Source organism: Equus quagga, chromosome 1, assembly GCF_021613505.1.
Source record: "Equus quagga isolate Etosha38 chromosome 1, UCLA_HA_Equagga_1.0, whole genome shotgun sequence".
Lineage (NCBI taxonomy): Eukaryota > Metazoa > Chordata > Mammalia > Perissodactyla > Equidae > Equus > Equus quagga.
In genome coordinates, this window is record NC_060267.1 from 103,336,884 (window position 1) to 103,362,781 (window position 25,898).

At 52.0% G+C, this 25,898-nt stretch overlaps 2 protein-coding genes and 1 non-coding gene across 6 annotated transcripts in view; 2 read left to right on the forward strand and 1 right to left on the reverse strand.

Annotated features, from left to right (window-relative positions):
• The first annotated feature begins 534 nt into the window (after positions 1-534).
• Positions 535-6,075, forward strand: RPL32 (ribosomal protein L32). The gene is made up of 4 exons (XM_046677877.1): positions 535-660; positions 1,965-2,065; positions 2,897-3,078; positions 5,879-6,075. Exons 2-4 carry the CDS (start codon positions 1,970-1,972, stop codon positions 6,006-6,008), a joined length of 408 nt encoding a protein of 135 aa, XP_046533833.1. The 5' UTR covers positions 535-660; positions 1,965-1,969; the 3' UTR covers positions 6,009-6,075.
• On the forward strand, positions 1,755-1,894 carry LOC124231336 (small nucleolar RNA SNORA7). The gene has a single exon (XR_006886495.1). It is a non-coding gene; the product is annotated as a small nucleolar RNA SNORA7 (small nucleolar RNA).
• Positions 6,076-6,213: 138 nt separating the features above from the next.
• Positions 6,214-25,898, reverse strand: part of CAND2 (cullin associated and neddylation dissociated 2 (putative)) — a 31,063-nt gene continuing 11,378 nt past the window's right edge. For all 4 annotated transcript variants that reach the window (XM_046677847.1, XM_046677856.1, XM_046677839.1 and 1 more), the window contains 10 exons: positions 24,548-24,653; positions 24,225-24,367; positions 22,094-22,386; positions 20,848-20,989; positions 19,000-20,502; positions 16,279-16,374; positions 13,485-13,654; positions 11,487-11,651; positions 10,245-10,352; positions 6,214-8,128 (listed from right to left, as the gene is read on the reverse strand). In XM_046677847.1, the coding sequence (XP_046533803.1) occupies positions 7,901-8,128; positions 10,245-10,352; positions 11,487-11,651; positions 13,485-13,654; positions 16,279-16,374; positions 19,000-20,502; positions 20,848-20,989; positions 22,094-22,386; positions 24,225-24,367; positions 24,548-24,653 (2,954 nt within the window). In that variant the 3' untranslated portion in view covers positions 6,214-7,900. The remainder of the gene's footprint in view (positions 8,129-10,244; positions 10,353-11,486; positions 11,652-13,484; positions 13,655-16,278; positions 16,375-18,999; positions 20,503-20,847; positions 20,990-22,093; positions 22,387-24,224; positions 24,368-24,547; positions 24,654-25,898) is intronic.

The following is a 25,898-nucleotide window of genomic DNA, read 5'->3' on the forward strand; positions in this document are numbered from 1 at the left end:
TAAAAACAAAAGTTAAGCAAAACAAACCAAGAGCAACAATATAGATAGTTTAGCCTAATGGTTAGAAGTGTGGATTTTTGCAGTCAAATCTCCAAAATTCATTCTCTACATATGTAAAATAGGGAAAATAATAGAACCACCTGATAGAATCGTGGGAAGGAGAGTAAATCCCTTTGGATGACAGCCGTTGTACTCATTGCTATTTATAAATTCACGTGAGGGAATTATTAGGAAGTCTTTGTTTTTTTCGCTCTTGGCCACTAAGAGGTGCGCTTTAGACAGAAGAAACGCGGGCAGAAATACTCTAACATCTGGAGTATCCTCCGGAGGAGCGGCTTCAGCTTCTGGCGGAAGTGGATGCTCGCCACCAGGTCTTGGAAGCTCAGAAAGAACGCCAGATTTTCTATGGAGTCCCAACGGCAGGTATGAAGAACTTTCAATACTACTCCTAGATATTAATGTCTAGGAAAACACAGGTAGCCTTCGACTTTTTTTTCAGTATTATTTCTCTGACATGTCTTTATTTCTCTGAAGGATCAAGAGCCGGAAGTGCTCGCCTTTTCCCTGCCAGGACCCTAAGGTTAAGTCCCGTCAGCCCTCGCGAGCCACCTTCCCCTCTCTTCCTCGGCGCTCCCTACGGAGGTGGCAGCCATCTACTCGGTGAGTCTTAATCGTTGGCCATCCGCGTCTCTGCGGTCTCCGTCTGGTCCCATCGCTCCCTGGTGAGGAGGTCTGTCCTTCCGAGCGGTCGTTTCTGTGGACGTTGTCCTTGTCGGCTGGCTGGAGCGCGTACAGGAGCAGAGCGAAGCGGCCCTGCGGGTGATGGAAGTGTGCTTCCCTGGGCTCTTTGCCCTCCTACGGAGGCCGCCTGGGTTCAGTCAGACCTGCTGCCCGCTTGTTTGAGCCCCGAGGGCGAGGGCGCATGTTGGGGCCGGATTAAGGGGGCTGAGAAGTGGCCGGGGGAGGTCCGGCCTGACGGCCCGGGCTCGAATCGTGGGATCCCGTCGCCTGGCGATGTCTGCCCATGTGTATCCTATTTCCGCTTCCCGACGCTTCTTGCCTCCCAGTTTCTGGCCTTGCGGTTCCTGTTGCGGCGCGATCGCCAGGAAAAAAAAAAAAATCCAGCTGCGAGTCGACTCGTTCAGTTAACAAGTTCCGATAGGGGGTCAGGATCTCTGGGAATACGGAACTGCGGCCTTGTTTTCGAGGAGATGGTACCGGGGGCGGAGGGAGTCGTTCGTTAATTTAATGCATGTGCATTGAGTACCTACTGTGAGCCGAAGAAAGAAAGCGAAGGCTGTGAAGAGAGCAAAAAGTGTGCTGCAGTAGGAAAAAAGAGGGTAGCTGGGAAGACCACCTGGAAGAGGGTAACTTTTCAGTTGGTGCTCAGGTGATCTCCAGGTAAAACAGTATGTGCGCAGACGTAGTGGCATTTTAAAAGGACGACGTGGTTTCGTCTAGCTTTTGAGATACTGCAGAGCTGCAGCGCCCCGTGGGGCGTTACAGGTTTCTCTTTATTGAGCCGCCTGGTCCGGGCCCTGCAGGCCTTGAGAGTGCAGTATCTCCATTTCACAGGTGAGAAAACAGACTCAGGTTCTTGTAGATTCCCCGAGGCCCGCTGGACCATCTCGGGGGTGGGACACGCTGTGGAGTGCCATTTGCTGCCCCTGCAAGCTAAGAACGTTTTGGGGTCAGTTTGTTTGAGGTCAGCTGTTGGCGTTCTTTCTTAGCTTTGAGTGGGTGAGGTGATCCCTAACCTCCCAGGATCGCGTCTGGAGAGTGGCTAGTATTCTGCCAGCTTCGGAGACGGGAGGGAAAGCAAGCCTGGCAGAGGCACCCATTCCATTCCTAGCTTGCTCAGTAGCTGGTGATTGGAAGACACTCTGCAACAATGTTGAAGCCCTGGGCCCGAAAGCTGCCTTCCCGGACTCTAATTTGACACAGTCTCTGCCTCTTTCTTGAAGGCGTCATGGCTGCCCTCAGACCCCTCGTGAAGCCCAAGATCGTCAAAAAGAGGACCAAGAAGTTCATTCGGCACCAGTCAGACCGATATGTCAAAATTAAGGTACATGCTCTTGGGACGGGGTGAAGAAAGGCCTTCTTAAATGGGCTGTTGGATTTCTGACATCATCTCGTGGGAACATTGCCTTGGGCAGATGAACCGATCTGTGGTTGGTGCAAAGGCATTGTGTAGAAACCCAGGTCTCCCAGTGTGCCTTACTGGCACTCAGTCTTTTGATGTGTAAATTGAAATTGAAAAGGAACAGCTATTTTGAGGTGTCTAGAGACTTAACGATTGTATCATATTTCGGGTGGTGGTCTGACAGTATGAGAGGTGGATAATCCTTATTTTATAGATGAGAAAACTTAGGTCTTAAGTGCAATGTCAAAACCTGTGCTCGGGTTGCTGCAGTCTGCTTTGGCGGCCCAGGGTTTTGCTGGTTCAAATCCTGGGCGTGGACATGGCACCGCTCATCAGGTTATGCTGAGGCGGTGTCCCACATGCCACAACTAGAAGGATCCATGACTGAAAATACACAAGTGTGTACCGGGGGGCTTTGGGAGGAAAAGAAAACATAAAATCTTTAAAAACAAAAAACACCCCGTGCTCTTCATCTTACTGTATACATAATTCCCTCACATTCCACGGGTAAAGGGAAAGTCTGCTTTTCCTTTGCTTAGGAGGAGTGTGGGTGTGCATCTGTACTCCCGGTGGTCAAATGCAGGAGCCTCTATTTATTTTTTTCCACCCAAAGAATATAAAGAAGTAGTGAAATCCTGTTACCCAGAGAAGACTACTATTTGGCATATTTCCTTTACATTTAGTCCCGTTTTTCCTACAAAAGGAAGAGTTGGCAGTCTGCACAGACAGTGACCCTCCTGTGTTTTCTTTCAGCGTAACTGGCGGAAACCCAGAGGCATTGACAATAGGGTGCGCAGAAGATTCAAGGGCCAGATCTTGATGCCCAACATTGGTTATGGGAGCAATAAGAAAACGAAGCACATGCTGCCCAGTGGCTTCCGGAAGTTCCTGGTCCACAACGTCAAGGAGCTTGAAGTGCTGCTCATGTGCAACAAGTGAGTTGGGTCCCACTGGGTTCAAGTGTCAGACGTCTACATCTGTGTGAGCATTTCTGGCAGGCATTCTAGACCTTTTAGAATGCTTTTGGAGGAGTTGTATGTCCTCCCAGGAGCTTAGAGAATGCTTGTTGGGGACTTCAAAATGTTTCTTTTGCTGGCGTGGGGAGGATGGGATAGGACTTGTCCTGAAAAGCAGAGGCCCAAGACTTGGAAAGAGAAGGACTTTGCTTGACAGTACAAACACTGCAGTATCCCGCTGGCTGTCATTTCCAGAACATTGCTTTATTTATGTGGGAGGTAGTGGGGAGAACACACTTAGCCCCAGAGCTAAGGGGTGCTGCACGCGGGGGCCGCGGGCGTCTTCAGAGGCCTGTAGGGATGGACGGGTTGCTGCATGATTTAGGGCTCAGTGTGATCTGAGGTGGAGAAGAGGAGGGCTCTGTTTGCAGGCGCACCGGCGGTTCACAGGGTACTTCCAAGTGTGTTGAGAAAGTTAGACACTTGGTGAGCTCTGTAAGAGACATTTTTGGTCTGCTTAGGCCACAACTGGAGCAGTGGGCTGAGGAAAGATTTCTCAAGGCAAGTGATTTAGACACTTTGAATCTGGATTGGAGGGAATGGTATTTTTTGGTTAAGCAGAGGACACTTTACCTTCTTCCCTTCCTGTTAAACAAAAGCTAAAAACCTGTGGGTGTGTGTTTTTTTAAGTAAATTAGTAAGGATATGGACAGAGGGTGACTAACTAGTAACATCTGGGCATGTGTGTGTTAGAAAGATCTTTTATCTAGAGTGATTGTGGACACAAATAATAAAAATGAATGAAACTTTTATTCTCACCTTTGGTTGAATTTCTACGTTGGAAATTTAACCAGGCATTGAAATGCTGGCAATTTTATTTAGAAAAGGTGAGCATAGGAATTAATAGTGGATCACCAAACCGCAGTAAACAGGTTGATAGAGAATTATGACAGAAAGATGCAATTTAATACCTTTTGTGTGGTAAAAATGATTACCATGCAAAAATGTTGCTGGTTGTCATAAAGATGCGTTTTTGTTGTTGTTTTGTGTTTTTTTTGTGTGCTGAGGAAGATTATCTCTGAGCTGACAACTGTGCCAGTTTTCCTCTCGTCTCTTTTGTATGCGGGTTGCTGCCACAGCATGGCCACGTGTAGGTCTGTGCCTGGCATCTGAACCCACAAACCCAGGCCCTGAAGCAGAGCGTGTCAAATTTAACCACTACACTTCAGTGCTGGCGCAAGATACTTAATAGCAGCTTGGCAGTTTGTAACAAGAGCCATAGAAATACTCTGAATCTGTGCCTTTTAATTCACAAGTTCATCATTTTGTGGCATTTATTCTTAAATAAAAGCAGAGAAACTTTATAAGCTGATCATTGTAGCAGTAACTGAACAATTGAAAATATTGGTGAATGGTGAGAGTACAAGCACTGGGTGGAATATTATGCATATATGAAAAATGATTGTCATGTATGGAAAATGCCCATGCAGGGGAAAGTATTAAAAGGGATAGGTACAGTGTGATTGTGATTTTTAAATACACATGGATAAGGACCTGAGTTTTTGAAAAATGAAGAAAACATGAAAACTGGGGCAGGCCCCATGGTGTAGTGCTTGGGTTCGGCATGCTCGGCTTCAGCAGCCCAGGTTCGCAAGTTCGGATCCCGGGCTTGGAGCCCTACCACTTGTCAGCAATGCTGTGCTGGTCACGCACATACAAAGGGGAGGAAGGTTGGCACAGACGATAGCTCAGACCTAATCTTCCTGAGCAAAAAAAAGGCACAAAAAAAATGAAAACTAATACAACTTAAGTCTTAAAGATGATGGGAACATTTTAAAATACAGCTACTTTGAGCTTGAATGGACTTCTTTATATAAAATAAGAAAATTCTTTGATTTGCTTGTTTCTAGATGTTAAAATATTTTCCTGCAGAGCTCTTAAACTGTAGATGCCCACTGCCTGTCTTCTTTTCGCTGAAATTCCTCCAGGGGTAGAGTGTTGTCTTAATCCACTGTTGGTGGCTTCACAAATCACCTCCTTACTGAACTGTGCTCATTAGGCTGGTTTGTCATCAAACTGGGGCATGGTGTGGCTGTAATGAATGAGTTAGAACAGGATCTGGCACACAGGGACTCAGGAAATGTTAGGTGTTGATACTCATTGGGTAACTTTAGGCAGTGTTACTCCTCAACTTGAATTTTGTCCACAGCAGTCAAAATAAGACGTTTGTGGTCTGAGCCAGGGAGCCCTTGGCTGAATCAGATTGTTGGATTCTGCTCTGGATTGTCTGCAGAGTGTTCTAGAACTTCACGGGCAAGTCTGAGACTGCCCTGAGTGGGGCAGATTGGCCGGAAGGACTGAGGGAGGGAGAACCTTGGAACCTGGAGTTGGGCTGGGCTATCCTGGCCCTGTCTGGTACTTAAGACGTGACTTAGGGATTCACTTGCACCTCTGTGGGCCTTGGTTTCCTTGTCTGTAAAATGGACGCACTGCCTGGATTACAAGGCTGCTGTGAGGACTGAATGAGAGGGGACGAAGAGTGTGCTTTTTGTCACTACCAGGGAACACTTCAAGAGCCATGCTGCTGGTACCATGGGATTAGGAGTTGTGATTTGGGGGCATGCCGGTCTTGTTCAGCAGCCATTTACCAGCACCCTCTCTGCTCAGTACTGTGGCTCTGGAGGTGAAGTGACCGAAGCCGTTGCCTTCCCAGTGGTACACAGGAGTGTGTGTGTTCCAGGCTGGCTTGCTCCTTACTCACTCACTGATTCTCTTCCAGATCGTACTGTGCTGAGATTGCTCACAACGTCTCCTCCAAGAACCGCAAAGCCATCGTGGAAAGAGCAGCCCAGCTGGCCATCAGAATCACCAATCCCAATGCCAGGCTGCGCAGCGAAGAAAACGAATAGACGACAGCTCGTGTGTGCATTGTATTTGTGTTAATAAAACCATGAAACTCTGCCGTCTGGCAATTCACCCCTGTGTTTTACTCTTCAGTTTCACACTTTGACAGCCTGTCACAGAAATTGGTCTTATGCCTGTTAATACCCTGGAATCTTAGATCTGGAAGGAGTTTGTGAAGGTTACTCCATCCTTCACAGGGCACAGACCTCAGGTGCCCAGCCCAGCCTTGGTCTGCTCCAGCTGGGGCGAGGGGAGAGGGAAGGCTTGGCCCTGAGATGAGGGTGGGTTCTGAGACCCTTGATTAAAGGACCTCGCAGCTCGGAGCAAGTCGCCATTCTTAGCCTCAGTGTGTAAAGCTGGGTAATGGTTACCCTCCGTGGTTCTTGTGAAGATTGAGAACACGTACATGAAAGGATCTGGATGGATTTTTTCTTAATCCCTTAATGCTTGCTTGGTGCTGGAATAGCACCCTATAGTTTATGTCCAAAAATGTACAACAGGATGACACACTCATCGCCCCACTACGGAAGAGCAGCCTTGGACGTCTGGAGTATCTTCAGTCTCCCTCATGGGACCTGCCCCCAACTCGCTGCTTGCGGCCTGAGTTAACAGCGGGTTCTGAAGCTGTGCGGTCCTTCACTGGTGACAATCAGGCCTGTATGCTGGAACTCAGGATTTGACAAGCAAGCTCCATTTTAAAGTACAGCCCTAAACCTCAGGCAACAACAGCTAGAGTTTCGCTTTTAATTATAACTGCTTTTCCAAGAAGTGGTATTAAGTGGCAGCGTAGGTCACATGGGGTATGGCATGTGGGCTCTAGTACGGGACAGATGTTTATGGGGTGTTTTTGTTTGCACCATCCTGGTCAAGTGAGCAGAAATACTATACTGAAGATAAATTTCTTGGTGTGCTAGCCATGATTGGGTGGTAAGTCCCTTAGTTCCAGGAGATAAATGTCTTCCAGGGTGATTGCCTCCTATTCCAAACCTAGTCTGAACACTTGCTGAGTAAATGCTGGTCATTTCCATGATTTCTTTAAATTGACTTGGGAAGGATACTAACAGTGGTCTATTGAGTGGAGGAATTGTGCAGAGAACACGGTGACAATTCAGAATCTCCTTTATTCTGGGACAGCACAGAAAATTCTTTGGCCTGTCGCTTAATATTTCTGTGTCCTCAATACTAAAAACTAGAAACAACGTTCAAAACCTTGCTCAAGAGGACAAACCAACAGGTTATGCCTGGGTGGGGTGACGTGAAAGGGGGTTTGCCCTTTGTGCTCTCCTGGCTTGCTACGGAACAGTTTTGAAATTAGAAAAAAAATCATTAGATCTAATTCCCTACCCCAACCACCTCCCCCTGCAAAACACTCCATATTTAATGATGCATCACTGCCAATTGGAAATAAAGCATTTTGAATTCTAAAATGTGAATAACTCAGAATTATCTGAGTTTTTAAGGTGCCCAGCCAAAGCACGAATTTTTGGCAGATCAAGTGAAATGAAAAAAAGAGTGGTGTGCATGACAAATCTGGGATGCCAGTGGGAAGGCAGGCCGGCACACTGCCTCCCAACCTTTCACAGCTGTGAGCACGAGAGTCTAAATACTTAGTACGTTGTGAGGCAGGGTCTGCCAGTCATTGATCTTCGTGTGGAAGAAATAGGAAACTTCCGTGTCGTGTTTGAATGACTGTCCTGAGTTAAAGGGCTCCAGCTGGGGGCCTATGATTTGGGGTCCCTGGAGAAGGCACTGTAAGCCCGGAGCAGGAGCAAGAGTGCCCCCAGTGAGATGAAAGGGCAAAAGTAGAGGCCTGCAGCCTGTGGTGGTGGGAGGCTGAGGCCTCGGATGGGCAGACCCCTTCTCTTGAGTAAGGGCCCACCTGGGGGCTGTGGGAGGACTAGCTGAGTTCCATTGAGTCTGTGCTGGGGGCTGAAGCAGAATCCTTCTGGATGCTCTCGAAGAGGGCAGCAAGTTCAGGGTTGGATCGGATCTGGGAAGAGAAGTCGGCCATGATGGGGCATTTTCCCACTTCAGGTATGGTCAGCAGGGCGGCCACTGCCCGCATCGCAGAGCGCTTCAGTTCATCTTGCTTCTCGAACTCCTGCTTCACGGAACCAGCTTTGACCTAAAGTCGGAAACAATGAACAAGGAGCCATCCCTCATCAACCCTGGCTTTGCACCACAGCCTCCTCACTGGTCTCCGTCTCCTCTGGACCAGTAATCTGCCTAAAAGCTCCCCTGCTTCTGTCTCCTCTGGTTCTACCCTGAAGGCTTCTCCACCTCTGGGCTTTTACACAGAGTGGTTCTTTGTCATTCCAATCAGCTCAAGTGTCATCTGAGGGGCCTCTGACCAGCTTTCTTTTCATTGATGAATAATTTGATGGTGACAATTGCTGTAAAGTGTTCAGTTAACTGTCTCCTTCCCCCAACAGGAGGGATGGACTTATCCTTCTTTACTATGCTTACAACAGGCTCGTGGTACCCTATGACTCAACTGCATAAACGGATTACTGTGGCCGTCTTCTAGCTGGCCTCCTCTCCCCACTCAGGTCCCTGCCCCTGCAATCCATTCTGCGGAGGCAGCTGGAGAATCAACATCGCAAACTGCCTTGCCTGCTTTCTGTTTCCTCATCCCCTACGGTCTCCCACTTAGAGGATCTCAGGAATTCCCCCACTGCTTACGGAATCAAGTCCAGATTCCTGCTGCCCACCTCTCAAGGCCCTCCACGACGTAGCCCAGACAACACTCGGGCTCTTCGCCTTAACAGTCTAGTGGTCAAGAGCTGGGCACTGGGGTTGGACAGTCCTGGGTTCAAATGGCTCTACTCTGTAAGAGCTGTGACTTCAGGTGGTCACTTCTCCATCTATAAATAAGAGCGTCCTCTTCACAGAGTCACTATGAGGATTAAATGACAATACAGGTCCATACCCCCTTCTCTGAAACCCTTGGGGCCAGATGTGCTTTTGGAATTTGGGATTTTGAGGGGTTTTAGAAAAGTGATACTGTACAGATAACATGGGTCTGGTACAACACCCTGTAATCAAGTACATTAATATTTCCCCCACTGAATTTATGAAAAATGTAAGAACACGAATATCACATTAAGAGAGAAATAAAGGTCATAAACAGCCTCATTCAAGTCAAGTTTTGTTGCCAAACAAGTTACTAAAAAGCTTTTGGTTTCCCGAGTTTTGTGGGTTTCAGAATCGTGGAGGAGAGGACGATGTGATGTGACATGCTCTCATCACACACAGCCTTCTCTGAGCAGCCAGACGGAGTGGCTTCTGTGTGGGCTTCGGATCAGAGTGAGTGGAGGGGCGTCCTGACACTGCCGTGCCATTGGCAGCTCCTCCCTGTGACCTGGGACTTTCTCCATGTCGTACAGTTCAAAGAAAACTAGAAATGACTTGGCCACTGAGACCACCAAGAGTTCCATGGCCCCGCAGAACCACTGTTTTCTTTGATTAACTTCGTACTAAGCATATGTTAAAAATGGAAATTTACAAGGTAGGTTTCTATTAATAAATTACTAATTTCACCTGTTTTATCCACATAAGATTTCATTTTTTTGGAAAAGGTTTTGCTACTTGAAAGTCAGTGCTCTATGGGTATCCTCTTTAAGCTCCGATCTTAAATACTCTGCCCTCTTTTTGGTTAATTCCTACCCTTCCGAAACCCAAATTAGTTCTTTCATTCGACAGGTATTTCCTGGGTACCCCCTGGGTGTGTCAGGCTCTGTCCCCAACGCTGCAGCTCTCCATGAGGCCTTCAGCCCCAGAGGCCTCCCCTGGACCCTCGAGGCACTCAGGTCTAGCAGCAACTCTGCCCTATATCAATCAGTCAATGATTTCTATCTTTCTAAGAGTTTGACTCAGTTTCCCAATTAGGAGGTGAGAGGAGAGAGCCTACCAGGCTCAATGTTGTATCCCTAGTACCTTGCACAAGGCCTGGCACCCAGGAAATGTTTAATGAATGAAAGAAAGGGACAAAGCAGGGTTTGAATCCCAGCTCTGCAATTTCCTAGCTGTGTAGCCTTGGTCAATAACTTTACCTCTCTGAGCTTCTGTTCCCCTGTGCATACAATGGTAAGAATAAGAAGTACTTTAGAATAAGGTGATGCTAATAATCAAATGAAGCACTTCATACACCACTTGTACCACAGCAAGTTCTCAGCAAATGGTAACTACGAACGGTCTGCTGAGGACCCGGCAGGTGCACCCAGGGCTGGGCAGGGGCTTACCTTGGCAGTGCAGGTGGCCCTGAGTGGCTCAATGAGCCGGTCCACCCTCTGCAGGACGGGCGCAGGACACAGGGTAGCCAAGCGTGCGAGCATGATGAAGGTCAGCATCTGCCCAGGAGGGAGACAGACTTCTTGGTAAAATGGCCCAGGACCAAAAGCCACAGGCCCTGGGGAAGAGCAGAGGCTCTGAACCTAACCCCTGGAGCTCAGGTCCAAATTCCAGCACTGATTCCTACAGGGCCCTGCCACAGTCTCTCGCTCTCTGGGCCACAGTTCTCTCATCAGTAAAGTGTTAATACCATCTACATTTTGCTGTCCTGAGGCGGATCAGAGAGGTACCAGGAGGGGCAGTTCTCAAGCTCAGATGCCCACAGGGCGAGGCAGATACTGTCCATGAATGAAGAGGGCAAGATGGGAACTGGGAAGGGGTAAGGAGTCCACACTCCAGACAGTGGCTATTGAGCTCCAGCCGATTGTGGCTAGGTGGGAGTGTGGCCCAGGGTTGATGGACTGTTTTCAAAAGAAACCCAAATTTTCATGTAAAATCTCTCAATTTTTAAATGTTAACACCCGACTCAAAAACAACTGTATGAGCCAACTAAATACATCTACAGGCCCAGATTCAGCCTGCAGGAGAATAATGGTGACCTCTGTTGAATGTGGTAAAGTCCCTATAAATGATACACAGCATAAAGGGCGGTTGTCTGAAATCCACATGCCCTACCCATCCCCCACCAGCTATCCACTCTGCCCTCACCTCCCCACGCCCCACAGCAAAGGAGCAGGACGGGGGCCAGAGCAGCAAGAAGCATGGCATTACACGTCACAAGCTATGACCCACGGCTCCTCCACTTCCTGCTTGTGCCCTTGAACTAGCAGGTCTCTGGTTTCTCCCCTGTAAATTGGGCATCATGAACTCACTCTCCAAGGGTTAAAGTGAAGACTTTTAGGGTCAGTCCAGAGGCTCTGCTCATGGAGACAGAACAGCGGGGTCAGAGGGTGTGTGTGAGAATTCTAAATTTTTCTAGTTATTGCCAAACCATCCTCCAAACAGCTTGCCCAGTGTAGACTCCCACCAACGGTGTTTGAGGTGTGGGTTCTTTTTCTTAACAGAAGAGAACAAAGCAGCTATTTTCATGGGGTGCCTGGGGTAGGGAGTGGGGGACAAACAAGCAGTGGGCCAGGGTCGCCTGGCTGCCCCTTGACGCGGGGTGGGGTGGGCCCGGCAGGGGCGCGTCCTACCCGGATATCGTAGTGGTCCTTCAGGCCATCCTCCACGCGGTTCAGGAACTCGCAGATGTCCAGCTGGCCCAGGCAGCTCTCCAGCAGCGAGTACATGCATTCGAAGGCCGCCTTCCGCACGTCCAGCCCATCGTCCACTGTGTGCTTGAAGGGTCCCATCTCCACCTGCAGGAAGGAAGGATGACCAAAGGTTGGGGGAATGTGACCCCAAGGCGTAAGAAACACTGCCCTGGTTCCTGCTACACATCCGCACATGTTGTTCACTACTGTGTCCCCTCCCCAAATCAGGCCTTCCACACTCAGTCTCCATGCCTCTGCTCAGCCTGCAATGCCCTTTCTACCAAATGATAATAGCAGGAATAATAATTATTATTATAATCTACTGAGCCGTTCTGATGTGCTGGGCATTGTGCTGAGTGCTTGACAGATGACACTTTACTCAAGCATCACAACAGCCCCAGAAAGACAGTGTTACTAACAATCCCGTTTAACGTATGATGAAACTAAGGCTCAGAGAGGTTAATTAATTTGCCCAAGGACACACAGCTAATAAGTGGCTGGACCAGAATTAAAAACCCAGATCTCTCTGAAGTCATGAGGCTCTGCTCTTAATGGTAAACTCTTTCTCACCCCTCAAAGCCCAGCTCAAATGCCCTGTTCTTTTGGAAAACCTTCCTAACCCCTCTAAACAGAGTCGCTTCCTCCTCACTCATGCCTTAGGGTCCAGACCTTTTTATTACATTGTGCGATAACTTAGCTACTAAATCACTTTTAATCTCTGCCCCTTAAATCCTTACTTCACCAAGTGAGCTCTAAATAACTTAAATAATCAGCAGAGTGAATGCCTCTCTCCTTCAGGAGGCCGTGAGCTCCCCGGTGGCAGAAACCATGCTTGGTCCAGCTCTGAGTCCCGGCATTCGGACACAGGGCTGGTGGGCCACGAACACCTGCTGCGTGTTGAGTGACAACAGGGGTTGCCAACATTTACTGAGTGCTGACTGTGTGCGGGAGCAGTTCTGAGCACATGCAGGATTTAACTCATTAAATCTTCTCAAAACCCTATGGTGTGAACATGATTATTTTCCTCATTTTGCCTGTGAGGAGAAACTGAGGCTCAGAGAGGCTCAGGCTGCCTGGGCCAAGGTCACTGTGAAATAAGAGAAAATATATATATATTGGTCTCCGCTCGCAGTTCCTGGCACAGGGCTCCTAAAACCCTTGTAAATTCCTACGTGATAAGAGCACTAGGAGCGTCTTTTCTGTTGCGGTGACTCTGGGTGGGCTCCGGGATGGGGGCCGGTCACCAGACAGACTCAGCCGTGATTAGAAGCTTGGCATCTGCGGCCCCCCCTTGATCATGCCGGTGTGAGGAAGCCTCCGTAAAATGCCCGGGGTTCGGAGAGCTCCAGGTGGGTGAACACATCCACCCCAGGAGGGGGACGCACCCCATCTCCACGGGGATGGAAGCTCCTGCGCTCACGACCCTCCCAGACCTCGCCCTGGGTATCTCTGCATCTGGCATCTGTGTCCTTTATCACATCCTCTAACAAACTGATAAATGTAGGTCAGTGTTTCCCTGGGTTCTGTGAGCCACTCCAGCAAATTAATCGAACCCACGGCGCGGGTCGTTGGAACCTCGGCTCTACAGCCAGCTGGCCAGAAGCCAGGTGACAACCTGGGCTTGCAAGTGGCACCTGAAGATGCGGGGGCAGTCTTGTGGGATTGAGCCCTCAACCCGCAGGATCTGACCTGCCTCCGCGTAAGGAGGGTCAGAACCGGGTTGAATCCTTGCACACCCTGTGGCGTCTGAGAACTGCCTGTCGGTGTCGTGTGGGGAAACCTCCACAGGCTTGGTGACCACAAGTGTCGGAGAGAAGTGTAAAGAGTAAAGGTGAAGGAGGCACCGGGGAAGAACTGCGGTTTTTCCTACACAGAAGGCGGAAGACACCACAGCCCTGCCCGCCAGGCCTGAGGGTGGCCGTCCTCCCCCCGCCCCACCTCTCGGATGAGGTCCCGGCGGATCTTCGTCTCCTGGTAGAGGAGGGGCAGGATGTCGTCCAGCAGGTCACGGACCAGCGAGGGCTTGTTGTGCACGGCCGAGTTGAAGAAAGCCAGAGTGGCCCGGCGCACGTTCAGGTCGGGGTCCTGCAGGCTCTCCATGAACTCTCCTGGCAGAAAGACGAGAGGGGGTATGAGGGTCAAACCACCGCGACCTCCCCCCTCAGTCATCTGGTTAATGTGAGCCGTGCAGACCTGGCGGGATGGGGCGAGCGTGCTCTGAGCATCAACTCTGTGCAGGCACAACAAGCCTTCAAAGTCCAGACCAGAACGTGGACTCGAATCTGGCCTGGGTTCAAATCTAGACTCGACCACTTCCTCACTCTGGGACCGCGGACAGCCTCAATGTCCTCATCTGTAAAACGGGGGTAGTAACAGCACTGTAGGACTGTCTTTAGGATTAAAAATGTGGTAATGTCTACAAAGCACATAGAGTACCTGGCACAGAGCGAGGACTCTATAAACGTTAACTGGATATTACTACAAATGAGGTTCCTGAAGATCAGAGAGGTGAAGACACTTACACAAAGTCACACAGCATTTCTCTGAGTATAGTTTGGACTTTTTAATAACTATCTTAATGTTTTATATATTCAATAAATAAATAAAATCAAGAATGGGAGGGATCCCTAAAAAAACTAACTGTATTTCAAATAATTAATGTAACCACCCAGGTTATGAAGGAGAAAACAACCAAGTAACTTACAAAGTATTTTAACTAGACGCCCTCAGGCTAAAGACAAAAGAACTATAAACAAAGTTGATTTTTCACAGATAAGAGTTAGTAATTCTTAGACTACTTTCTTTGTATTCCAGGATTAAGCAAATAAATATCTTGTGGATAATAGGAGTTGGGTGTCTCCCTGTTAAGAGACGGGGATAAGGAAAGGGAGAAGCTAGAAAGCACCTTTTGGTACTGGACTGGAATAGGAGGCATCTGGGAACACACAGTTCCAAGATGGAAAGAATGATAGCTATAAAAATAGAAAGAGATGTGAATGAATGTACGCATATATAAACGTGTGTGCATACATACCGTTCCTCGCTCGGTCTGCTGAGAGCACCTAGAAGCAATGGCACCCCGGCAGCAAGGAGCACCCCTAGCGTCCAGATCTGGGATTCTAAATACCATTCTCCACTAAAGGGAATCGGGGTGCCTGTCAGTCATCACTGATTCAGGCAAAAAACCACAATGGAGGCAAAACATAGTGGGCAAAACTTTGACGAGGAAGAGGATATTTCAATAAACTCAAACATACTTATTCATTCCAAAGGAAAAAGAGTAACTTTAGAGTGGAGGAGCCTGGAGGTCTCCACCTGAACCAGGTGATCAGAGTTCCCATCACCAGTCACAGGACAAACTGCCATGGTGTGACTCCCAGTGTGACACACTGCGAAGAACAGAAAGTCTGCCAGCAAAGCAGGATCCAAACCCAGGGCCAGCAGCCTCTGAGCCCCTTCTCCTGCGCCATGCTGGCTCCTAGGCTCCCTGCTCTCTGTGGGAACACAGCTGTGGGGAACTGTGGGGGTTAACTGAGACAAGGTATGCGTGAGAGCTCAAAAACTGTTCAGGGGCCGGCCCGGTGGTGCAGCAGTTAAGTGCTCACGTTCCGCTTCAGCGGCCCAGGGTTCGCCGGTTCGGATCCCAGGTGTGGACATGACACCACGTGGCAAGCCATGCTGTGGTAGGCGTCCCACGTATAAAGTAGAGGAAGGTGGGCACGGATGTTAGCTCAGGGCCGGTCTTCCTCAGAAAAAAGAGGAGAGTTGGCAGATGTTAGCTCAGGGCTAATCTTCCTCGAAAAAAAAAAAATTGTGGTTCAAACACAGAACCACCACCAAGGACCCAGGTGGAGGCCCCTCGGGCTGCTCAGGCAATGGAGGAAATCAGGGCTGGGCAGCACGTGCCCGCTGGGTTAGGACACAGGATGAAGTTGCTGTTGATGGTACTGCTGTAGCTTCTAGACGTGTTCTCCAATTCAGAGTGTGGCCACATCTGCTGACCCCTTGGTCTCACACAACAGCGCCCCAGCAGATGGGGATCAGCACCCCATTTACAACTGAGGATGAGATGACCTGTGCAGGCTCCCACAGCCAGGGAGTGGCAGAGCCAGGGTCCAAACCCAAGGCTGGCGGACTCCGCAACCTCTCCTTTCTCCACTAGGCTGCCCTGCCTGGATGGGGAGAGCCAGACTCCAGTGCGGTCCAGTTGAAGGCCTGCAGGCTCAGAGCTTTACAGGGGTCCTGCAGAGCCCCAAAAGAGAGCTCACCCTCTTCCCAGTGAAGGCTGTTTGGGCTCCTCAGGCCAGAAGGCCCCTCAGACAGGGGATGAGCTGGGGAGTGCTCTTCCCTACCCGGTGCAGCCCCACCCAGCCCGGTGCCCCCTGAAGCCGATGCATGTGAGAGGCTGATGGTTTCCACTCTAAAAGCCTGTTGTGTTCCTGGAGCACTTTCCCCTCAGAAACCCGTGGGGTCTCCACAACCACCTCAGAACACGCAGATAAGCAGATTGCACCCTCAATTTAGAGAGGAGGAAACAGGCTCAGAGGGGAGAATGGGCACGTTGGGGTCACCCAGCAATTCAGCAGCAGTGTAGGATTTGAACCCAGGCCCCATAGGGGTCTTCCCAGGTCTCAACTCCCCTCCGCCAACGTGTAAGAAAAATCAGCCCAAGCTCAAGGCCCGGGTGGAGGGGACTGGATGGGGCCAGGGGCAGAGGGGAAGGCGTGCTCACCAATGAAGCTCTTCAGGAGGGGGTCAATGGAGTGGGGCTGGTCCGAGATGAGGAACTTGACCGCTGTGATGACAGTGCTCCGCGTGTGGGGCCGACCTGCAGGACAAGAGGCGGCGGCCTGGTGAGGAGCAGGGCCGATCCCAGACACCCACAGGTGGGGAGGTGCTAAGGCTCTCCTCTGCTCCGGGGGAGGCAGGACTGCACCCCTCCCCACCCAAAGCCAGACCCCGTCTTTGGGGAAGTCGATGCTACTGTTTCCCTCGGCAGCCTAGAATCTCCCCTGAATTCTTCTGCTGCAGCTGAGGGAGTAAAACTGCCAGTTCTCAGGCGACCACACTGCAGGATGTGAACAGAGAACCGAGAACGCAAGACAGCCCCGGTCACACCAAAGACCGTCGCTCAGGCCTTGGGACAGTATTCTATTTTCCAGACACACTGTTTCAATTAATCCTCAGGATGGTCCTGTTAACTGGTTGATAATAATAAATAATATTAATTAAAATAATTAATAAAAATTGTCATTAATTTCTGTTTTACAGATGAGGAAAGAGAGACCCAGAGAGGTTAAATTCACATCTTAGGGTCACACAGCAGATCCAGAATTCAACAGCTGATTCTGCACCTGGGCTGGCCCCCCTTTCAGGCCTGCATTCTCCAAGCGGGGGGCAGCTGTGCATCAAGCGGGCAGAGGCCAAGGGGATTCCAACAGAATTGAGAGCATCCCCAGAACGTGGCAACAGAGAACTCACTCAATTTGCTTTTCTGCCTTCTTTCTGAGTAGAGAAGCTGAAGAAAAGGGGGGAATTCCCACTAAGTGAAAGAAAGAAACAAGCAGCTGCTGGCTCCTCTGCCCCCAACTCCCCCGCTTCCAGCAGCGAATGGATTAAGGCTGTTTCCATCCCACAGACTTTATATTCAAGACTCAGGAGAAAGTTTACAATTTGGTGCTAGGGAACGCATGAGTGACAGTTGCTGACTCCAAAGTGTTTTCCTCTTTCTTTTTCCAGCCTGACTGGCTCCTAAGAAGATTCAGGGCGGCTGATGAAGATATGTGCAATAGAACAGGATGAGGTGAATTTAAAATAAGAAAAACAAGCAGCCACTATGGAAAACAGTATGGAGATTCCTCAAAAAATTAAAAATAGAACTACCAGATGACCCAGCTATCCCACTACTGGGTATCTATCCAAAGAACTTGAAGTCAGCAATTCCTAAAGTCCTATGCACCCCAATGTTCACTGCAGCATTATTCACAATTGCCAAGACATGGAACCAACCTAAGTGCCCATCAACAGATGATTGGACAAAGAAGATGTGGTGTATATATACAATGGAATACTACTCAGCCGTAAAAAAGAACAAAATCGTCCCATTTGCAACAACATGGATGGACCTTGAGGGAATTATGTTAAGTGAAATAAGCCAGTTAGAGAAGGATAATCTCTGTATGACTCCACTCATATGAGGAATTTAAAAATGTAGACAAAGAGAACAGATTAGTGGCTACCAGAGGAAAGGGGGGTGGGGGGTGGGCACAAAGGGTGAAGGGGTGCACCTACAACACGACTGACAAACAATAAAGTACAACTGAAATTTCACAAGATTCTAACTTATTAACTCAATAAAAAAATAATAAATTAAAAATAAATAAATAAATAAAATAAGAAAAACGAGGCCGAGGAAAAACACGGGCAGGGAAATGAGACGGAGACCAGCGGGAGGGATGTGCAGGGAGAGGGAGGTCCCATGAACTGGCCAGAAGCAGGCCACTCATCTGGCTCTAAGCTTCGCAGCAGCCGGTGCTAAAAGGACATGTGACTGGTGCGGGTTCAATACTGTGCACGAGCCACAAACCAGTCAGAGCTGAGAAAGGACAGGGCTGCTCCTCCTCCAAGACTCTGGCCTCTCCAGCTTCCTCGTGAGGCGCCCTGTGCGCGGAACGGGAACGAGCTCAACATGCTCACCGTGCACGCGGCGGTGAGGGCCAGAGCTGGTCCTTACAAACCCCGCTACCCAGTGAGGGCTTAGCGTAAGCACTAACAGCAACAACCACAGTCACTGACTCCGTGTTAATTAGGTACCACACGCACACCAAGCCCTCTGCCTGCAGGACGTCAACTAATGCCCCCACTGGCCCTCTCAGGGAAGCAGCTGAACAGCTCGAGGCTGAGGCCTTCTGTTCTCAGGGGATTCCACTTGACCAAGAGCCCCACAGCCCTACCTACCTGCTCTCCTCCTCCCTAAGCTGCAGAAGCCCGATGTGCCCCCACCTGACCACACAAAACCTGCCCCCGTTCCTGCCTGGCCCGCCCCAGCCCCCGGGCCGTGGTGTCCCGTCCTCGTCTATATTTACACGTGCTCCAGGCTCGAGACAGCCAAAGAGAGCCGCACTCTGCCGGCTGCAGTTTCTGGGCCCTCAGAGAACTGCTTGTTTTAACCTTCGCCTGGAGCACCAAGGATTCCGAAAATGGCATCATGAGAAGCTGACTTGTTGCAGGGACATCTCAAGGACTCAGTGCCCTCCATCCCAGAGGGTCCCACAGGAGGAGGCCTGCAGGTCTCAGGAAACACTGCTGTTAACGCCTCCTCTGCTTTGATCTCAAACACACCTGACTCACACCCAGTCATGTGAACCAGCTCACCGCGTGGGCCACTCACACGCTCAGGAGCAAACTGCCCACCTCCGATCTGGGCCACCTGTGCCCACACCTGTGCCCCTACCTGCAGCAAGTTGCTTCCGGAATCGGGGCAGAAGGAACGGAGGGTTCACGAGGACCAGCTTCCCGATGCACTCGGCCACCACCCCCCGGGTGCCCTCCTCGGCACCCTCGCAGCGCTGGAACAGCAGGGCCCAGATGTCCTCAGCATAGGGCTTCAGGCTGTCGGGCTGGGCGGCCCCCAGGGCCTCCCGGAGCGAGTGCAGCAGCAGGTACTGCCGCCGGGGCTCGGCCTCGATCTGCCCCAGCAGGAAGGGCAGGAAGTCGGGCAGGTTCCCAGCGCCCACGCGGCCCAGCGCGTAGGAGGCAGCCGCCCTCACGTCCTCACTGGGCGACCCCAAGGCATCCAGAAGCACTGCCTTCAGCTCCCGCTGGGGGCCCGGTCCGGCCACCTGGCCCACTTCGGCCAGCGACAGGAATGCCAGGACCTTGACAGCTGTGCTGGAGTGGGGTGACCTGGCATCAGAGACCAGGCGGTTTGCCGTGCCTGCCGCCTCCTGGGGACAGGCGGCTGCAAGGGCTGCCACACACCGAGCCAGCGAGTGGAACACCTGCTTGTGCAAGCCGGGCCCGCCATCCACAGCCTGGTCATACACAGGCGCGGTGAGCAGGCTGATGAGCTCGGCGTAGTCCATGCACGGGGGGCGGGTTCCCACCAGAGCCTGCAGGAAGCCTTCGGTGGCCGCCAGCACACCTGCTGGCAGCAGGGGCGAACGCAGCAGCCGCAGCAGCTCTGTGAGCACAGGGCCGCTGACCTCGGCCAAAGAGGCCGGCTGGGCCTGTGTCACTGTGGTGAGGAAGTCCACAGCCAGCTGGGCCACGTGCATGTCATTCTCGCTGACCAGGGCAGGCAGCTCGGCCAGCACAGCCCGCACGGCGGAGGGAGGGAGGCTGAGTCCCTGGCTCTGGGCCAGGGCATCCAGCGCAGCCAGTGTGGCCAGCCGCAGCGCCCGTTGGTTCTTGCGCAGGAACGAGGCCAGAATGGGCAGTGCCTCGGCCAGGATGGGCTGCAGGTCAAGCCGCAGCGGGGACACAGCTACCAGCGTCAATGCCTTGACAGCAGCCAGCCGGGTTATCTCATTCCGCAGGCGGTCCAGGAGGAGCAATAGTGAAGGCTTCAGGTCATCCCCGAGCCGGTCACCTAGGTGGCCCATGAGGTGGCCCATGCAGGAGATGGCCCGTTCCTTCACCTCCTGGTCCAGGTCGGTAGCACGGAGCCGTGCCAGGGTGGCCGCAGACATCTCTCCAATGTATGGCTCGGGGTCCAGCACCCGAGGTCTGTCCAGTGGCCACAGGGCCCGCACCAGCTCCTGCAGCACCAGCAGGGCCTCAGCCGCGATCTTGTAGAAAGGGTCAGCCACACAGGCTATGACAGGTGGCAGGAGAGTGGGCAGGTGTGGGTGGAAAACCTCGGGTGGCTCTGTGCCCAGCAGCCCCTGCAGGAAGGCCAGGGCGTCCATCCGGATGGTGGAGGAGCTGGAACGGTCTGTCAGTGAGAATATGATGCCTGCAAAGGGGTGGGTGCAAAGGTTACAGGGCCACAGACCCTGACCCAACACGGCCCTCCCTGGGTGCAGGGGTAGAGCCACTGCAGGTGTCTGAGCTGGACCCAGGCACTTGTGCAGCAGATCTGAGAGGTCAGGGCTTGGCTGGGGCCAGGGCTGAGGGACGCAAGGCCAGGGAACCCATTTCAAACCAGGAAGTAGGGCCTGCACCCCAGCCTTGTTCTAACTGCTGGCAGTGGGGAACCACCATAGGTTGCTGAACAGGGGCACCCTTGAGGACTGGGGACTCAGGTCCAGGTTCCGGAAGAGGCCCAGGACAACAGATACCTGGTTCCAGTCCTTCCTACCTGCTACCAGGACGGGCATGTGGTCTGCCAGGCTGCCGGGGAGGACACCCGCCAGCTCCGCGAGGAGGCTGAAGCAGCCCTGGCGGGCCCTGACACTCCGATCTTTAAGCTGCCGCTGCAGGGCCTTGATCACAAGGGGTACCTGTGGGCAGGGGTGGGGAGGTCAGTGACCACCCAGGAAACCCCCACACCCCACCCGCTGCTGGGGGGCTATGCCCAGGCGCACGCCCATGGAGAAGCCCAGCACGGAGAGGACCGCTCCATCCCCAGCTCTATGTTACTTGCTCTGCACCAGGCACCTGATTCCACACTCAGACCTCTGAGGAAGCCACTACTCCTGGGCCCACTATACAGACAGGGAAGCAGGTACAGAGAGGTTAAGTAACCTGCTCAAGGCTACCCAGGCAGTCTGGCTCTCACCCCTGCATCCTGTGAAGGGGAAGCACTGGGGCCCCTTTCCCTTCCCCAGCTAGATTCTCTCTCCAGAAGAGTTCATCTGCTCCCTGAGCTTCAATAACTCCCAGATTGACATCTCCAACACCAGGCTGGTGTGCTAACTGCCCGTCTGACATCTCGACTCAGGCACCCAAGGACCTCAAACATAAATGTCCAGAACAGAACTCCAGACATCCCCCTCTCCACCCTCCGCCATCTTGGGGAGCTGCATCTCACACTTTAGCCAGAGCTCAGAACTCGCGTGACACCTCCCTGTACCTCACCCTCCGGATCCAATCCATCAGCAAGACCCAAAAGCTACCTCCTGAGTCTGACCGCTCCTCTCTGCCCTCACGACCCCAGCCGGAGACGCCACCCCTTCCCCCTGCACAGCTGCAACGGCCCCCACTGGTCTCCAGAGCCTACTCCCCCCCAACCTGCTACAACCCATTCCCCACACAGCAGCCAGACTGAGCTTTTGCAAATGTGAAAGGGATCCTGTAATTCCCCTCCTGGGGCTCCCAGGCTCTTAGAATAAAACTGAAACTCCTTTGGAAGCCCTATTGGTCTTGTCTATCTGCCCCCAGCCTGTGTGGTCTGGGGCACTGACTTCATCTGTCTCTTCCCCACGTGCCCCAGCACAGAGCTAGGTACACAGTAAGCAGGCGGTCAGTACAGACACTTCAGTGGGTGGACAGAGGCTAGGGCGGGAGGAAGGGTGGGGAGATGGACGGATGGAAGGGTGTGAGCAGGTGGGTGGGTGAGTCGGGAGCAGGGTGGAGGGATGGGAGGGAGGTGAAGGCACGCCCACCTGTCCTCGCAGCATGTTTAGGTTGCTGCCGGTCTGGGTGGGCTCCTCCACGGCCTCCAGCCATCCCTTCGGGGGCCGTGTTTGCCGCAGCAGCACGATGTAAGCTCCGAAGACATCAGCCTTGACGTTCTCCTCACGTTCTTTGAAGCGGCGGATGAGCGCGGGCGCCAGGGTACAGTGGAAGTCGGGCAGCAGGTCGGCCCTTGAGCCGATCAAGGCCGCCAGGCACTTCGCCGCTGCCCGGCGCACCTTCCAGCTCATGTCATCATCGTCACTGTACTCTTCCTCACTCTCTGGGGCAGGAACAAGACACCCGTGGAGCCCTGTGCACTGTGGCAGACGGGGAGCCACCTGGCCCCACCTGACCTGTCTCCCAGGAAGCAGAAGTGAGAAGCGGGCGCAGGGAGCAGAGCTGGGCCTGTGCTTCACCTCTCGATGACCACTAGTTACAGGCTATTAGGAATGTTACCTACCATTTAATGAACACCTACTGTGTGCTAGGGATGGCGCCAGGCACCTCAAATCCACCCCTTCATTCTAGCCTCACAACAACCTGTGTGACAGGGATGATCCCCCTGCTGTGGAGATGAGGGAACGGGGCTCCGAGGGAAACGGCTCGGCCCGAGTTACAGGAGCAGGAAACAACTGGAGTCAAACCCCGGTCCCCCCTCTGCCTCCAGACCCTTCGCTGTCCTGACTACACCAGGGAAAAAACCAACTTCCAAGTCTTCAGTGAGCACTTGGAGTCCATTTAGGACACGAAACTCTCCTTTGGTTTCAGTACTGGCTGTGTGATATTTCATTTACTGAGATTCCAGAAGAGAGAGACGATAGGGCCTCCCTTTGGTCTCCTGCCCACCCCCAGGCCCCAGTTTCTCAAGGGTCCTGATTCCAGCTTCCAGGCAGGACTAATCATAAGGAAATGCTGTTTTCGTGGGGCTTTCTACTCTCCAACCTCCCCTGAGGGGCCAGAGTTCAAGTCTTCACCACACCTCAGAAATGAGGGTGCCTTGAGCCCTATTTTATGGATAATAAGAACAAGGCTCAGAGAGCGTGAGAGACTCTCTTGAGGACACACAGCTAGTAAACAACAGAGCCAAGATTCAGGCCCACGAGGCCCACCCATATCACCTGGGGAGACACACATGAGGCTCAGAGGTGGATGGTCCTAACTAGGGATACCCCTAGGCACAGGCCCAGAGGCCAGGATGTTCCTACCCACGCTGCTCTGTAGACATCTCAGACTCTCAGAGCACCGGCATCTGGACAAACCATAGTGGGACGCATGGACGGTCCCACAGATGTGTCCTGTCAGCTTAGCAGACGTCCCTCTAAAGGACTGTTGTTTGTTATCATCTCCACCCTATACCACCCATGAAGAAACATCCATAGCTCCCTGTTACTGACAAGAAAATGCCCAATCTCCCTGGCTTGGCATTCGAGGCCCCAGCATGCCTGTCCAACCGGGACTCCTCCCATCCCATCTTGTTCCGAGCACCTTGTCAGGCCCCAAGTCCCTTGCCTCCATCAATGCCCTGCTTCCAGGGCCCAGGGGCATCCGTCTGAGTGACAGACAAGACCACAGGCACGGAAGGAAGGAAGCCAGTATGTCCATTCCCCATCCAGGCCTCTCTCTCCCTTCAGTGCTGATCACTCCACCATTAGAGCCTCACTCTGCTGGATTAAAGCACTGTCTCTCGGAAGCCATTACTAGACGGGTACAGAGCTGGCAGCATAGAGGTCAGGGGTTCTGGCTGACACGGCTCCAAGTCCCAGCTATGCCACTTCCTAGCAGTATTATCTCAGACAAATCTCAGTTTCCTTGTCTGAAATATGGGGATAATAATAAACACTGAGTTTTCTAGGGTTATTGTAAGAAACGTGAAAGAAGAGTGCTCAGGACATCAGGAGATGCTCAATAAATGACAGCAATTTTTACTGTTGTTACTGTGATCTGTGCAGAGAGGGTGGGGAGTTGTGGGCTCCAGATTTCCGAGGACAGGGCTAGAGCCTGAGGAAGAGCTGGGATCAAGATGGGGACACCAAATGTGCCCGTGTCTTTGGCTGGGGAGTCCCAGGAAGGCTGCATCCATTTCCACCTTTCAGCCCCAATGACAAGTTGGCCACCCACCTTGCTCACTGAATTCACTATCCTCTGTCTCCATCTGTTCCTCGTCCTCGTCACTGTCGTAATTATAATTGGGGTCGTGCTTCAGGTACTGGAGGCAGAGGCTGGTCACATTGGGCACATGAGGGCCCATTTCCTTGGGGCACCTGTGGGGTGGGATGGGAGAGACTCCGCTGGACCCAGGCAGGACAGAGTAAGGGGTGGGGCCCAGTGGTGAGTCCTGAGATCTTACCGCTTTGAGGCCAGCATCCTGCCCCCACCCCATCCCCACCAACTTCCAAAAAAACCCAGGGGCCCTTGTCCTCTGGCAGCCCCACTGCACCTACTTCCTCAGGAAGGCCTCAAAAGCCTGGAGGCAGGACTCTCGGAGCTCATCGTCATCCAGGTTGCAGAACTCCTCCACCAGGGGCACCAGGCGGTCCAGGTGGGCCCCTGCAGGGACAGGTGGGTCACTGAGGCCAGGCCAGACTCTCTCCCAGGCTCCCCCAGCCCACAGCACTCAGCCTGTCCCTGCACCTGCAGCCCTGACTACTGCAAACTCAACTCAGGCTTCAGAGTCAAGTAGATTGGGTTCTAGCCCTGACTGCTACCCATAAGCTATGGGACCTTAGGCACATCACAACTTCTCTGATCTCAGTCTACTCATCTTCACGGTAGGGGTAACAACATCTACCAGGCAGAGATTTTGTGAAGCTTAATGATATGACACAAAGAGCTCCGCCCAGGCCCTGGCACACAGTAGGCACTCAATAAGCAGCATCTGTTGAAACCATTACTTGTGTCCCTGCCTTATTTCCTGCACTAGGCTATAGCTCTGGATGGGAAAAGCTGGGAGGCAGGTACTGCTATTATAGACCAGGCAGGAGGGGCCCCGCCTGTTCCCTGGGACTGCAGAGGCTTCCACCCTAGCCTTCTCCAGCTACACCCTTCCCCACTTCCTGCCAATCAACCCTGAACCTTTGTCCAGTCCTGTGCTGGCCTCTTTCGCAGGTCCATGTTCCTGAGGGTGGCCATGTTCCTGAGGCTGCTGTTTGGGGGTATATGGGCAGAAGGCAGACTGCAGGCTGGGTTCCCATGTGTGCTTGAAAGGTCCCTTGCACTGAGAGAGCCAGAGGGAAGGGAAAGCAGACCTTGACCAACTCTACCCACACTGCCTTGTTCTAGTCCAGAATGAACTCCAAGGTGTTTGAGAATAAACTCAAACCTGATTGCAGGGCTCCATTTTTATAAAACTTATCTCTGGTGACAGAAAGCAGATCAGTGGTTGCTTGGGTGTGCAGCAGAGGGAGGGACAGACTGCCAAGGTGCACAAAAAAAGCTTTTAGGGGTGATAGAAATGTTCTGCATCTTGATTGTGGTGGTAGTTTCACGGGTGTATGAAAAGGTCAAAACACACTGCACACTTTAGTGTAGTTTATGGTAGGTACATTATCCCCCATAAACATTTTTAAAAATTCAAACCTGACTTACGGGTTATTAAGGTACATTTGTCAAAATAGGAGGATAGAATATATTTTATTTAATTTCTGCAGCATAATTTCTAACTAATTTCCGCCAGTAGGTAGGGCTGAGAAGCACGTGCAGCTTGGGGCTGCCCTCCTCCTTCCAGGAGCTTCTGCCCCGCCCCATCATCTAGGAAGCCACCCGCCCCTTTCCCCAGAACCTCCCCGCCTCAGC

Coding starts and splice junctions, on each gene's coding strand:
- RPL32 (XM_046677877.1), top strand. CDS start 1,970: ATGGCTGCCCTCAGACCCCTCGTGAAGCCCAAGATCGTCAAAAAGAGG. Junction 2,066..2,896: donor ACCGATATGTCAAAATTAAG/GTACATGCTCTT, acceptor GTTTTCTTTCAG/CGTAACTGGCGGAAACCCAG. Junction 3,079..5,878: donor GTGCTGCTCATGTGCAACAA/GTGAGTTGGGTC, acceptor ATTCTCTTCCAG/ATCGTACTGTGCTGAGATTG.